Source organism: Nematolebias whitei, chromosome 23 (genome assembly GCF_014905685.2).
Source record: "Nematolebias whitei isolate Nwh7 chromosome 23, NemWhi1, whole genome shotgun sequence".
In the NCBI taxonomy this organism is placed as follows: domain Eukaryota; kingdom Metazoa; phylum Chordata; class Actinopteri; order Cyprinodontiformes; family Rivulidae; genus Nematolebias; species Nematolebias whitei.
The window spans coordinates 6,570,902-6,585,402 of NC_056520.1; the positions used below are offsets into that span (position 1 = coordinate 6,570,902).

A 14,501-nucleotide genomic window follows, 5' to 3' on the forward strand; every position below is an offset into this window, starting at 1 on the left:
CTGTGGGCTGATATCTGTAAAACTAAGTTATAGACACTATTTTTTATGTTTTATTTTGTGCTTATATTGTACAAAATGAAGCAAAGTTTCAACATTTCAAAATACAAAAATGTGTTAAACATTATTTGATTGTGTTATTTTCTAACTTTAGGAGGTGATCCTGACCCTGCAGGAGAAACTGTCGATCCGCTGCATCGAGCACTTCTCCCTGGTGTTGGAGGAGAAGACTGAAGGCTCTGGAAGCAAACTGCTTCTCCTACATGAACAGGAGATGCTTACTCAGGTGGGGACCTTTCCTTTCTCCCTCCTTTTTTTTTTTTTACATCCACTCACTTTCCCACTCAGTATTCAAGCAGCACTTTAGACCCCAATATCATTTATCAACATCGGCTCAGAATGGGGGGGGACAGTTCGCATTACACCCTTTCTTTACGCGCGCACACACCGTCGCACAAGCAGCACACGCGCATGCTGATCCACAGCGACGTCGTGATAAGGTTCCCAGATCACAAGAGGACATTTTTAATATTCATCCCACACAGTTCAGATGTGAAGCTGTGCATGTGGCACGTACGACGGACAGAGCAGCGAGAGGTTCTTTTCTCTTATACAGATATCTGAGCTCCTAAAACGGGATTTTTTGCAGAGAAAATCCCATTAAGATAAGATACACCCAGGGGTAAGATACACCCTGAAGATACACCCTTCAGGGTGTATCTTATTTTTTCTAGATAAATATGATACATCCCCTCTCTTATCCAATGTACGCACAAAACAAGTCTCCTGGCCAAAAGCAATCACATCCGTCTCGTACTTACTGAAGGACATATCCACAGGGACCACCCCGAACAGTGAGATGAGTGGTGATGGGTGTACAGTTTTTCCACATTTCCCAGAGAAGTTGTCAAAAGTAGATTGCCAAAAGGTCTGCAGTTTGGGACAGGTCCATAATCTATGCAGGAGTGTAGCTGGAGTTTGTTTACAATGATTACATGCGGGGTCCAGGTTGGCTTTGATCTTGGACAGCGTGTCTTTGAACCAGTGCAGCCAGTGCACTGCCTTAACATCCCCATTTTTAATCAACAGTCTTGAAATGTTTTTGAACTGAGGGAACTGGGCTTTGGAGGTAATGTGTCTCATGGAGCATTCTAGCAGATCAACAGTCCTTGTTTGCCCGTTTAGAAACCAGTGACAATTTTAGCCTCGTTTTTTAGGGGTGCTCAAGCTCTCCTAAATTTTAACTCGGCACCTTTGAAAAATAAAGAAACCATCATTACGATATTTGTAAGGAAGCTTAGTTCGCAAACTTTGTATTCACCAAAAATATTGAATAAATTAGAAATAAACATGGAATAAATGATGGCGCTCTTAAATGCGCCAGTAAAATCTATTATTTTTTTCTGGCACGAGTCGAATCCTCGACACCACCTGTCAATCAATCCAGTAAGCTTGTCAGCAATTGACCAGTCGGTGATCACAATTTGTCTCGAAGTGAAACGCCCCTTACAGGAAGGAGCTGTACCTCCTTTTCCTCCGACCACATTGTCAGGGTTTTGCATTACAAACACTTTGCAGTGAGAGGGATTTCGTGAAAAATCATCAGAAACGTGGTTAAACGTTGTCAGTGGGGAACATGTAATTCAGACGACGTCACTCTGAGCGTTTACAGTTTATTACATTTCCAAAAATTAAATGAAGTCCGGACAAATGTAAGAGAAGATAAAAGGCTGAGTTCATGACTTGGAACATGAGTTCATGCCAAGTTCATGTGTGCGCCACTGCTCCAGCTCAAAATACGCCCTAAAGGAAGTTCTTCTTCTTTGGTGTTCTACGGCGGATTGCATCCGCTCTGTTGCATCACCGCCTCCTTGAAACTGAACCTCATGCCTACATTTCTGTAAAAGAAGTTTCGCAGACGTGAAACGTAAATCTGTCAATCTGCGTTCGATTACTCTGTGGCTTTCTCAAGGACCCGAAGGTGTGACACAAACAACTGAATTGTAGAACTGAAAATGAAAGTAGTCAGACTGAATTGTCAATACAACGAAATACAGTTTCAAAGCAAATCAATTCAGTTTCAATTTAGTGAAATTCGTTTCCAAACCATTGGATTTAATTTAAAATTGCGCCAATACAGATTCAGTCTGAGCAATTCGAATTCGGTTTCTGATGGCGCAAGTTTCTGTCTATGCTAATAACCGGCTGATTTCTGTTAAGGCTGTTTGAACGGGGTAGTAGACTCAGAAAATGAGCCGGAACGAAGCAAATGGGTGATTTTTGCACGTTTGTCAAAGTAAGCATGCCTGCAGCAACGCATGTTGGCAGGCAGACAGGACTTAGTGGAACGTTGCACTCGTAGGGCATGTGCAATTATACTGGTCTCTGCAAGGCATTCATAAACATCTCCAAGATCGTCCGTTCAAACATAAGTTCACAAGAGTCCTAACTCTAACCCTTCCAGGAGTGACCCATGAACCTGTTTTATTCATGATCAGCATATTTTTAATTGTCCTTTTTATACCTCCATCGAAGGCGTAAATATCATGGTATCATCTTCTTTCGTACGTCTATAAACTTTCTTTTGTCTCGCCCATAACAAGTGGTGTAGTCTACGTGATACGCGAGCATACAGAGTATACCCACTAGAAAAGCTTAAGAATTTCAGTATATCCACTTAAAAGTGCCCAATGATACATGATATATCGTAGATATGTGCCGTTCATATGTTGAACAACATTTAAATGCCTCTGTAGCAATCTATTGGTATGCAGCGCTTTACCAGTGTACTTTGGTTTCTAAGCACGGTATACGGACCGACCGCGGTAAAGTTAGTTTTACGTTGGACATTCGCGCTCCGTGGCTTCAGCGGTGGCTTCAACAGTGTCCAACGTAAAACTAACTTTACCACAGTATACCCACTACAAAAATGTAGACTACACCACTGCCCATAACATAATTAAATGAAACTTCATACACATATGCATCATCACACACTTTTTTATCATCTCAGCTGCAAGGTTAAGGTCCCAAATCGAGGTCAAAGTTTAAACAAGGTCTTTGCTCGTTGGTGCTATTGCTGTAGATTGCGGTATTGTTGTATAATAGTTAAGACGACGGGTGTTTAATGTGCTGTTTGCTGGTACTCGTCCATTCTGTTAAACCCAGGTGACCCAGAGGCCTGGCTCCAACAAGATGAAGTGTTTTTTCCGAATCAGCTTCATGCCCAGAGACCCCGTGGAGCTGCTCCGAAGGGACCCCGTGGCGTTTGAATACCTCTACGTACAAGTAAGTAGAAGTGGCTGTAAAAACTGAAACAAGAAGTCTCCTTCTGTAAAACGATCAAATGATTCCCCAAAGAATCTCCATCAGTAGTTCCTTTAGTAGAATAGCCTAACAGAAGGAAGGAGAATCGTCCTTTCTTGTTAGGGTTCGCTTTTCATCTTTCGTCTAAGATTGTAAACTTTGAAGTGATCTGAATTCGCAAGGGATGAAGAGGGAAGAAAACATTTATTAACTGGGAACCACTGTTGCTTTGATTGCTCAGTAGAGTCAGGAAACCCGTTTCACGTTCCCCTGTAACTTCCTGCTTTGCCGCAGTGTTGCAACGACGTGGTTTTGGAGCGCTTCGGCCCGGAGCTGAAGTACGACGCCGCGCTGCGATTGGCCGCCCTGCAGATGTACATCATCTCCATGGCCACCAGACAGAGTCAGAAGGTCTCGCTCAAATACATCCAGTAAGTTGGCGATTTGCAAGATCTGGGATGTGAAACGGCGGCCGACTTTCAGCAGAAAGGCCGTCCTTTGGTCACTTTAGCTATAGCCACTTGTCAACCATCTTTTGGCATTCTACTGCAAGCATTTAACCCTCGTCAGACGACATCGCTCTAAAATCAATGTCCTCTCAACAGGAAGGAGTGGGGTCTGTCGCTGTTCCTGCCTCCGACTGTGCTGTCCAGCATGAAGGAGAAAAACATCAAGAAGGCTCTGACGCACATCCTCAAAACCAACCAGAACCTTGTGCCTCCGGGGAAAAAAGTAACCACTTTCCTTTGCCCTTCTTAATAAACTTCCAACACACAAACATTGTCTGATTGCAACATCCCGAAATAGCTCTTAAGGTTCTCACCCACGTCAACCTAAGACCCTTTGCCAAGCCAGACCTTGACTGCTAATGTGAATTAGAAGCTATGAGCATTGTCATAGCGCATGCATAATGAGGTATTCATATTCACACACACATGTCCGGATGAGGGTCAGGTCATCCCAGTCAGACTGAACCTTTCCGCTCCCTGTAAAACCGTTTTAATGACTCTGGCTCCAGATGGTCTCCTTCATAACGCTGTTCCTGACTTTGACAAGTTCCGACAAACAAAAGCTTCCACTAAATGATCAGCCAAACTTACAATTTAATCTGTGTTCGATTTAAGAAAAATTTCGGCCACACATGGAACACAAGTTTCAATTTGAAATTAGCGGATGTTACTTGTAAAATGAAGAAACAAATATTAAACTAGAGAAAGTGCATTTCCTGCGAAAATGCAGTGTGAATGCCTATTGCTGAAGAACTTGCTGAACAACGGCTGAAATTAGCTAAAAACGTGCTGAAATGTAGCTGAAATGGAAGAGCAAGCCTACGTTAGCAGAAGAAAGCAGAAATAATACATATTTGCTGATTTAGGTTTAAATAAGAAGAAATTAGCACAAAAATTAGGAAATTAGGTAAAAAGAAATGATGAATTTAGCACATAATAGCTGAAAGATAGCTGAAAAGGCATAAACAAGCTTAAACTACCAGAAGGAAGCAAAAACAGCTGAAATGATCTCCAAAAATATGGGAGTAGCTGAAAAGGCTTAAAAACAGCTTAATAGTAGCTGAAATAGCAGGAAAAAGCTGAAACTAACAGAAAAAAGGCTGAAAGGAGCACAACAAGCTGAAATTAGCAGAAATAAGTTGATTAGGCTGAAAGTAGCAGAAATTACCATGAAAAACTTGAATTTATCTGAAAACAGCTGAGTAAAAAAAAAAAAACTGATGAAACGTAGCTAAAAAGCAGAAAGAAGCTTAAATTACTAGAAGAAAGTGGAGAGAGCACATTTTTTTCTGAACTGGGCTTCAAAATGTCGAAATGAGGGGCGAAAAAAATGTGGAATTAGCTGAAAAAGCTAAAATTAGCATAAAACAGCTAAATATTAGCCGAAATAACTGAAACTTGCAGGAACACGCTGAAAGGAGCATAACAAGCTGAAATGAGCAGAAATAAGTTAGAAGAAGCACAAGGATGTTGTGGTTAGCAGAAAGAATCTGAAAGGAGCATCTTTTGATTGTCCTTGTACCTCCATCGAAGGCGGACATATTGTATTGTCTTCGTTCGTACGTCTGTAAACTTTTTTTTGTCTCGCCCATAATTTAATGAAACTTCATACACATATGCATCATCACTAGACGGACACACTTTTTTATCAGCTCCGCTCCAAGATTAAGGTCCCAAATCAAGGTCAAAGGTTAAACAAGGTCTTTGCGCGTATGTGCTATCGCTGTAGATTGCGGCATTGTTGTACCATAGTTAAGATGACGGGATTTTAATGTGCAAGCACGAAGGCGACAGTGGAAAGGAAAAACTCCCTAATGAGGAAGAAACCTTTAGCAGAACCAGGCTCAGAAAAGCGACCATCTGCTTCGACTGGCTGGTTTGAGAGGAACAGGAAGGAGAAACGGACACACAATGGCAGGTCCAGAATGGAGGCGAGCAGGTCCCTCTCTAGGAGGAAAGACAAAAAAAAACGTGTTAGGGAAGAAGTAATTACAAATACAAACTATTCATTTGATGAAACGAGGTCAATTTGTTCTTTAGCAGTCCAAGCCTATAGCAGTATAGTATAAGGGATAGGTCAGGAAACCCAGCCAACCCTAACTATAGGATTTATCAAGAAGGAAAGACTCAAGCCCAGTCTTAAACTGGACAATGTGTCCGCCTCATGGACAGAAACTGGAAGTTGGTTCCGCAATAGAGGAGCCTGATAACTGAAATATCTTCCTCCCATTCTGCTTTTGGAAACTCTAGGAACCACGAGTAAACCTGCAGTCTGAGAGCAAAGTGGTCTGTTAGGAAAACATGGAACAATAAGATCTCTAAAAGAAGATGGAGCTAGGTTGTTGAGTGCTTTGTAGGTTATAAGAGTTTGAATTCTATTCTGAAACTGACAGGGAGCCAGTGGAGAGAAGCTGAATGGTTAAGAATATTCATATTTCATGTTTATGACACCAAATGTTCAAATTGAGGTCTTGATGACGTCGATACAAAATAATAAAAACATAGCTCAAAAACATCTTGTGGAGTGTCTTTGCATGTTTGAGGTGCATGACAGTTAATACACTTTCACAGTAACAACACGTTATTTTCTGCGAGCCACAAAGCATGCGCTAAACATGAAGGTTTACAACATTATTCACGGGGAACCAACTTTGTTGCGCTGTACGGCTGATTTGATCTAGCTCCTCCCACAGCAGATTTAAGAATTTTGATGAGCATCAACCCACCAAAACATTGTCACTGTAATAAAAGAACATTTTGCATGCTTGCATTGAAAAATTAGCAATAAATGAGTTCAGTTTACCATGGTTTATAGAGAGGTTGGTAGTTTGAAGTCCAATACAAAAGTGCTAACCCCTGGAGAACAACAATTATCTGCAAGTGAGCTTTAAAGAGAGCTGCAGTGGATTGGACCTGAAATGATATGACGAGATTTTAATGGAAAATCACTGGTCCACATCAGAATGGCTTGAGAGTGCTTTACATGCTGGTACTGCAAGCTTCTAATGCTTCTCCTCAGGCTTCCGTTTCTGAATAACTGCGCACGTTTTTCTGCACAGCTGACTGCGTTGCAGGCCAAGGTGCACTACCTGAGGTACATCAGTGAGCTCAAACTATACGGAGGAAGAGAGTTCACGTCAATACTGTTGGTAAGACGTCGGTTCCTCAACGTCGTCAATGAAAAGTGTGTAAAGGAAGAAAAGTTCAACTCTTTGATGGACTTTTTGTTGTAGCAATGTGAGAAACAGACTGAGGTGATGCTGCTGGTGGGCCCGCGATACGGGATAAGTCACGTCATCAACGCCCGGACCAACCTCGTGGCCCTGTTGGCCGACTTCAGCCACGTCAACCGCATCGAAATCCTCACCGAGGACGAGACCAGCGTCCGGCTGGAACTTCATGTTCTGGACGTCAGAGTAAGCCTGAAAACACACGTTTTTCTTTGTTTTTCCTTTTTTTTTAATTAAAGTCAGCTCATGCTTCACTTCTTTCCCCTTTGCTTTGTCAGCCCATTACACTGATCATGGAGGCAAGTGATGCGATGAACCTTGCCTGTCTAACAGCGGGCTACTATCGCCTCCTAGTGGACTCACGGAGATCTATTTTCAACGTGGCCCACAGCAATAGCACAGGAGAGGATGATGCTGGTGAGATACATTGTTAAAAAATGTGTTTTGAGCAGTTTTAGTGGCTTTGACATGATACTTCGTATAAAACTTGCTTTCATACAGAAAGAACAGATTGAAAACTTAAAAATTGATGTTTCATTGTGAAGTACACAATCTTAAAGCAAAGCACTCAGTCTTGTGAATATAGAGCAGTTGCTTTAAATTTTATTTTTTTTATCAAACTTAAATATGAAACACTTTTCACGCTTTCCTGGTGCTGTCTTCAGGTCAGGATCGTGTCCTGGAGTGGCCGTACAGCACCTCCATGGGGAACAACGAGGAGCCGACGCAGTGCGAGGTCTACGACCGAGACAGTTCAAACAATGGGCAGAGGGAAAACAGCATCAGTCCATATTTTCCTAAAGCCCCAAATCTGGAAAGTGACCTTGGGATGAGGAGAAGTCCTGTACCACCTCCACTTCCCCCTTCTACTAGACACAAAACTCAGGACTCGCCTCGGAGCGCCAAAGTGTCATTTATTTTTGGGGGAAACCCACCCCTGAACAGACCGAAAAACTATGACATAGTGCCAGAGAGCCCTGAGTCATCAGACCCCTTCCAGTTCGATCTTACGCATGTCTACAGCAACATCATTACTGAGGAAGGGGGTGAGGAACCACTGCTTAGAGATCTGTTTGATCCTGATACAACGGACGATGCAGAGGACGACGATGAAGCGTCCTGTGAAGAAGACTCCACGGGAGGGACACCGGTGAGCGATAACGCACAAGGACGTGATGCAGACTGCGACAACCAAAGAGGCAAAGCTACTTTTCTGACGATGTCCGGTTCCACTGACGATATCATCGACCTGACGTCGTTGCCCCCTCCGGAAGGAGACGACGGCGTTGACGATGATGAGGACGACACCCTTCTGCAGACGTTAAACCTTGCGATTGCTGCTCCACCGCCGGACTTTCAGGACAGTGCAGAGGAGGACACGGCTCCAGAGGGACGGCCTCTGAGCACACGCGATAATGACGATATGCCGGTGTCATTAATTGATGCTGTTCCGACACATGGGGAGGGAGAAGGGAGCAGAGGTGGCGAAAGAAGACTGGAGAATGCCGTCATGAATACTCTACAAGCACTGGAGGATCTCTCTGTTTCGGAACAAAGACCCCCTCCACCGCCTCCCAACCGAAACAATACAGGTCAGTTTAATCAAAGCAGAAAATGTGATCTATGTGATTTAAATAAGCGTGTATAACTAACTTTGTCATTTCTAATCACTCCTCTCCCCACAAGACGAGAACTGATACTGATACCAAGGAAAATACTCCATACTATTTTTATACTATAAACAGAAAAGTAAATTATTTAGCACCTACTGCACCTGTGTGCAGCCCACAGCTGCAGGAGAAGCTTCCTCCTGCTACACGTCAGACCTCCGCTCTACAACGGAGAAGTGGGCGTGGCTGAGAGTACTAGCAGGTGGCAGAGAGCTGAGATCATGACCTGCTGTGCTCTTTTAGAGCGTTTAGAAAATTGTTAGGGACATTGCAAGAGTGTGGACAAGGTTTAAAATGCCTTAATATATACCTGTATATAAATACTAAAATAAACTACTACTACTATTACTACTACTTGTGTCATTTCGTTCCATCTCATGTACCACATGAGATGGTAATGACAATAATGTTTACTTGAACTTGGACTACTGTATCCCTACTTCGTGATTTTTCACTTATCGCGGGGGTTAGGGACCACACCCCCGCGATAAATGAGGGACTAATGTATCATTCATATTTGTAAACTGACCACCCCAATCATTTGAGGAAACCATGCTTTGTAGTTTTTATAATGCTTAAAAGTATAGTTTCCTCAAATGATTGTGGTGGCCTCTGTTCTTCTACGCAGTGTAACTCCTACCCACTTGAATATCTTCAACCAAAAACATTAAGGTTTACTTGCATTTCAATTCCAGCCCAGAAAAACACATCTCAATAAGCGCTTGTATATTTTTGTCATTTTGTCTACATTCTTATAAAATAACACGTTAGTTCCAAACAGACAAGACGAACTAGCTCAGATTGGTTATAGAATTAAACCAAAAAAAAGTTGTAAATATGGAATAAAATTACGTTGAGCAGCTTGACTGTTGACCTGCACGCACATTGGCTGGTAAAGTCAAAATGTACTTACAATCAATTTATTTCAAATAACTGAAAGTGACCCTTACATGTCCTTGTTTTTATGATGTTTGATGTTTTGTCAGTTATTGTCTTTTTAGTCTCTGCTGCATACTTATTTGCTGACCCCTACCTTAAAAATACTGCTGACCAACGTATAGCACTTACATTAATGTCCTACCAGTGTTGTAAAATGTGGTTAAACGGTTGCAGTTTTGAGCTCTGAAAAAAATCAGAACAACAAAAACAATGTTGAGTTGGGTTAATAGTAGTGACATCAGCCAACTCAGTGTTGTGAATGTTAGCAAGTCTGTCTGTGTGTCTGTAGTGACGCCGTGTGAAACTCTGTCGATTGGTGCTGCCAAAAATCAGTATCAAACCTCATTTGCTACCCTGCTTTATGTTTGAAAATCAGTAAAATGTGTTAAATTGTTGATTTTACCTGTATTTATCTTGTCTCTAGGTGTTTACACATCTCAAGGTTTTAGCCCAGCATCATCCTCAGATTCTGGCAACGAGACCAACTCTTCGGAGATGACCGAAATTTGTGAACTAGCCGCTACTCACAGACTAAACGAAAGCCACATGCGTTTATTGGTGGCCACAAGGGAAGGATATCAGCCACTACTTGAGGAGAAAACTGAGTTTCCAGTCTCACCCAATTCGTGTAACGCAACAAATAAAAAAAACCATAGCCCGACAAGAAGTCTTCATCCTCCAGCAGTACCGCCAAGAAAGAGCCCACAGTTAGACGCAACGCTCTCAGGGCAAGATAGATTGGAGGTGAAACCCCAGACTAGTCTTTCACTTACCCTCCAGCGTCCAAGTTCTACCACGCTAGGACTCAAGCATCATAAAAAGTCTGCAGATTCCAGTGGAAAGTACAACACCTTTAGCACAAGGGAAGTACACCGAGGTGAGAGTAGTAGCAGACGAAACTATCTTGACTTGAACCAGCGTTCTGCATTCTCTGAGCAAGATGAGAACCAAGGGAGACAGAACTCTTTTATGGCTGAATGTTCTGCAGCTGAGAGCATGGGCGTGAACAGCCTTCCTCGTGAACACTGCAGAAATTTACGCCCTTCTTCCATTGTTTCTGATCACTTCTCAGATGTGGGCAACATGGGGGATTGTGCCTCGGACAATGGTGCTACAGCTGCCGAGCAGGATGAACATTTAGTTGTAGCGTCGCTGCTTTCCCCATCCCGAAAATCCAGATCGTCTGACCAAGGATCCGACACACAAAGTGACCATCAGACAATTTCAAGACAACAGAGTGTTGCGCGGTTGTGTGAGTACCATTTAGCAAAAAGGATTTCAAATTTGCAAGGAGAAGCCCACAGTTCTCTGCAAGGCTCTCTGTGCTCGTCGCTGGATGCTGGTGGAAGCACCAACAGTAGTGCGTGTGCCACACCAACTGACTCTCCTCTCGGTCCTGGTGCAGTTCAGTCCAAACATCCCCGTTTGCAAAAGCACCCACTTTCAAGCTCTTCTTCCTCACTACTAAGAGCGGTAAACTGTGAAGATAAACCTGGAATCCCACTTGGATTCCCTGGACAGAGCACTCAAGGCAAAGACCCCCATCCACATGCAGACCCTGCCCTACTTCGAAAAATGCTTCCCAACATTCATCCTCCTCTTGCTGGTATGGAATCAAACCGACCCTCCTCATCTACTCCATCTAAGCATAAAGACATGGCAGGCATAGGAAATAAGAAGCTACACAATGACATTCATGCAAAACAGGCCTGCTTTAAGGGACTTAATCCAAAGGAAGGGAGCGAGGCCTACAAACAACTGATTAACTATTTAACAGTCAGCCAGATGCATCAGGGAGGAAAGCTCCACAGTGCTGGAATGGGAGGGGCAGTGAAAAAAGACACCAGACGTTTTATCACCAGCAACCCTCAGCTTGTTGAAATGGTTAAAAATAGGGGAAATGCCACCGCTCGCTGTCAATGTACGCCTTCGACTACATCATCCCCATTTGTCAGCCCTAATATAGTAACTCCTCACTCAACCACCTTGCAGGTAGCAACAAAAAATCCACAGTCATACCATTCAGCCACACTTCCAGCTAAACTCAAGAGAAGTCCTGATATGCATGCTCAGCGACGGAACGAGGGTTTAGATTTTAGAAAAGCAACCTCTGAGAGGAGGAGCTCATTTTCTGGTCTGGAAAATGAACTTGGTGGAAGTGGCATGGATCCAGAGCATTTTCTTTCACTCTATAAAAAACAGGATTGCAATACCAGAGACGGGGCATTCAATTCAAGTCAAAACTTTGAAGGTACCAATAATCGACCCCCACCGCGGTCAAGAAGCCAACCAAGTAGCAGCACAGAAGACTGGTTCAAATCAGATCTGAGGTCAGTGCATCAAACTCACCTTTGTCCGAATGATTCCTTTTGTATCTCTGCTGCTCCCAGTTTGAGTGGCCAACGTGCAGACCTCAGTGCCATGTCACTAGGGAGGGGAGATCATCCATCAGCTTTTGTCAGGCAGTCATCTAATAGCATTAGAGCTAATGTTTCATCTCCTGGACCTAATGCACAATATCCACCACCACCACCCCCACCACCTCCTCCACCTCTCCCCTCACAAGCAAACTCTATCTCCAGTAACTCGGTATGCCTGCAAGATCCCCTTAATTCAAGCCAGTTTCGACAGAACCACATTCAGACTGTGATGCCAACCCTGTCACAAATGGATTCCTTCAGCAGTAGCATGCAACGAGGCAGGGAGCTCAAGCGCAGTTCAAGCAATGTGACTCCCAGTTCCGGAAGTGTGGAAGTTTTGTTTGACAAGCCCACACGTAGCCGGAGCCAGCAGCCCTTGTCAGTACCTATGTCCCAGCAAGGTGATACAAAAGTTCAACGGAGACCAACAAGGAAACGTCTGTCCAAGAGCTACTCCCAAGGATCTGTATCTTCTCACACCACATGCTGGTCTACAGGCAGTAGGGTAGACAGTAGAAGAGCATCTGTTGCATTTCCATTACAGAAAGACTCAAAACACATGAAGGGCTCTCAAAAACTGGACACTAGTCCTTGGAGATGCAATGGGCCCTTTAGCTACTGTTTCTTTAAACGTAAGAGTGAAGGTGAAGAGGATGATACTGAGTGGGAGAGACCCAGAAGAATTCGTGGCGGGGTCAGTTTTGACAACAATGTTACAGTTACGTCATCTGCGTCCCCCTGTGGTTCAGTAATAGATGCTGCAGGGGAGCAACTGTATGGAGAGGTCCTCAACAACATGAGCTTTAGTGACCGTCTGGCACGAATCAACGCTCTCAAGGACCACATGTATACCTTTCCTTCTGGCTTCAATGATGTCCGCCGTGATGCTAGTGAGCTCATTGCACTGGTGAGATCCAGCATAGGCCGATGTGATCGGGGAATTCAGATGCCTATACAGGATGTGTCTCAGTACAAGCAGCTTCTGTCTGTTGAGTCAAAAGAGTTAGGCCGGGCTTGCCGAAGAATGGCACAAGCCCACAGTAGTCCAGATGAAATGCTCCTAGCTGTAACATGTAGCTTTCAGGTGCTATGCTGTTTGTGTGAAGCTTGCATGTGTCTGGTTAGGGGACTCGGAGCCTCAGCCACACACCAACAAAGAGAGGTTGTCGCAAAGGTTGACGAAGTTGTTATGAACTATATTTGTTTGCTGAAGGCTGCTGAAGCTGCCACCGTAGGAGCACCAGGGGAGCACAGTGTGAAAGCCCTGGTCCGCCACTCCAGTACAATGTCAGCCATTGCTAATGCACTCACACGCTCCCTTAAAACGCTGCTAAGCAAATAGACTATAACTTGTGCTTTATAGTATGGCCTATGCAGTCAATAGAAATCTGTCTTTAGGCACCTTGCAGTTTCTAGGTTTCAGTGTCTAGGAGTGTCTTTATATCCAAAAATGTAAGACTTATTGCAGTTAAACTTAGAATTAAAGTTATATAACATTTTAGAGGTGAGTGAGTTGCTACAATAGTTATACAACTTGCTTTTTATGAAGCCTGCACTTGACATTTAATGCAATGTCTATTTACAAAGCCATATTGTCACAAACCTTTATGTAGCTAATAGATAAAGTACCCTTTTTTCCTGTGCAATACGTAACCTGTTCAGAGTGTGTATAATGTACATAAACACAACTTAATTATATTATGAGGTGGCACTTTCATTTCAAGAGATCCTCCTAGTTTGTTTTAATATTTTCTCCAAGTGAAACCATTTCCAGTGCAGTCAGTTCACTATGTACAGTTTTATTAAAAAGGTTATAATTATGATTGTAAGAAAATGGTAAACTTAGAAGTAAAGTGCGTCACTGAAAGTATTGCTTTAAATATTGAGCTATATTTCTAAATGACTTGTAGCATCACAGCGCACTTTTGTTGCAAGACGGTAGGAATTTATCATTTACGTAAAAATACGACTGCGATGACCATTTTGTCATGTTCTACTACTTGGATTGTTTTCTATGGGTAATGAGGAAGACGTAAAAAAGTATTTCCTCCAAAATATAAAACTAGAGTTTAAAAAATAACATATAGTGTATTTCATGTTGAGCGCTGTTGATTGCATCACATTTTTATTTGTGGTTTTCTGTTTGGGAATGTTTTGTGCTTACACAATGTCTTATTTTACACAGTGTACCAGGATGCAGTAAGATTTCTGGAAAAAGAAGAAATTAAAATGGTTTTCTTTTTTTTTAAATAAATAAATGAGATATTTTACAGGTGTAAATTATTTGTCTTCTGCCTTCTGGCTTTTAGTGTGATATGTTTAGAGAGTTTCTGAATGCCATCCATTTATTAATCAATCCAGCTATCCATCCATCCATTTATGGATCCATCCATCTACCAATCCATCCATCCATTTATGGATCCATCCATC

The 14,501-nt window shown here is 42.8% G+C and overlaps 1 protein-coding gene across 1 annotated transcript in view; it reads left to right on the forward strand.

The window, feature by feature from the left end:
- Window positions 1-13,413, forward strand: part of LOC119428830 (FERM and PDZ domain-containing protein 4-like) — a 30,085-nt gene extending 16,672 nt beyond the window's left edge. Inside the window, exons 8-16 of the mRNA XM_037696519.1 lie at window positions 152-283; window positions 3,166-3,285; window positions 3,598-3,734; window positions 3,909-4,035; window positions 6,872-6,961; window positions 7,046-7,228; window positions 7,321-7,459; window positions 7,708-8,634; window positions 10,076-13,413. Of these exons, the coding sequence (XP_037552447.1) occupies window positions 152-283; window positions 3,166-3,285; window positions 3,598-3,734; window positions 3,909-4,035; window positions 6,872-6,961; window positions 7,046-7,228; window positions 7,321-7,459; window positions 7,708-8,634; window positions 10,076-13,413 (5,193 nt within the window). The remainder of the gene's footprint in view (window positions 1-151; window positions 284-3,165; window positions 3,286-3,597; window positions 3,735-3,908; window positions 4,036-6,871; window positions 6,962-7,045; window positions 7,229-7,320; window positions 7,460-7,707; window positions 8,635-10,075) is intronic.
- The last annotated feature ends 1,088 nt before the right edge of the window (window positions 13,414-14,501 follow it).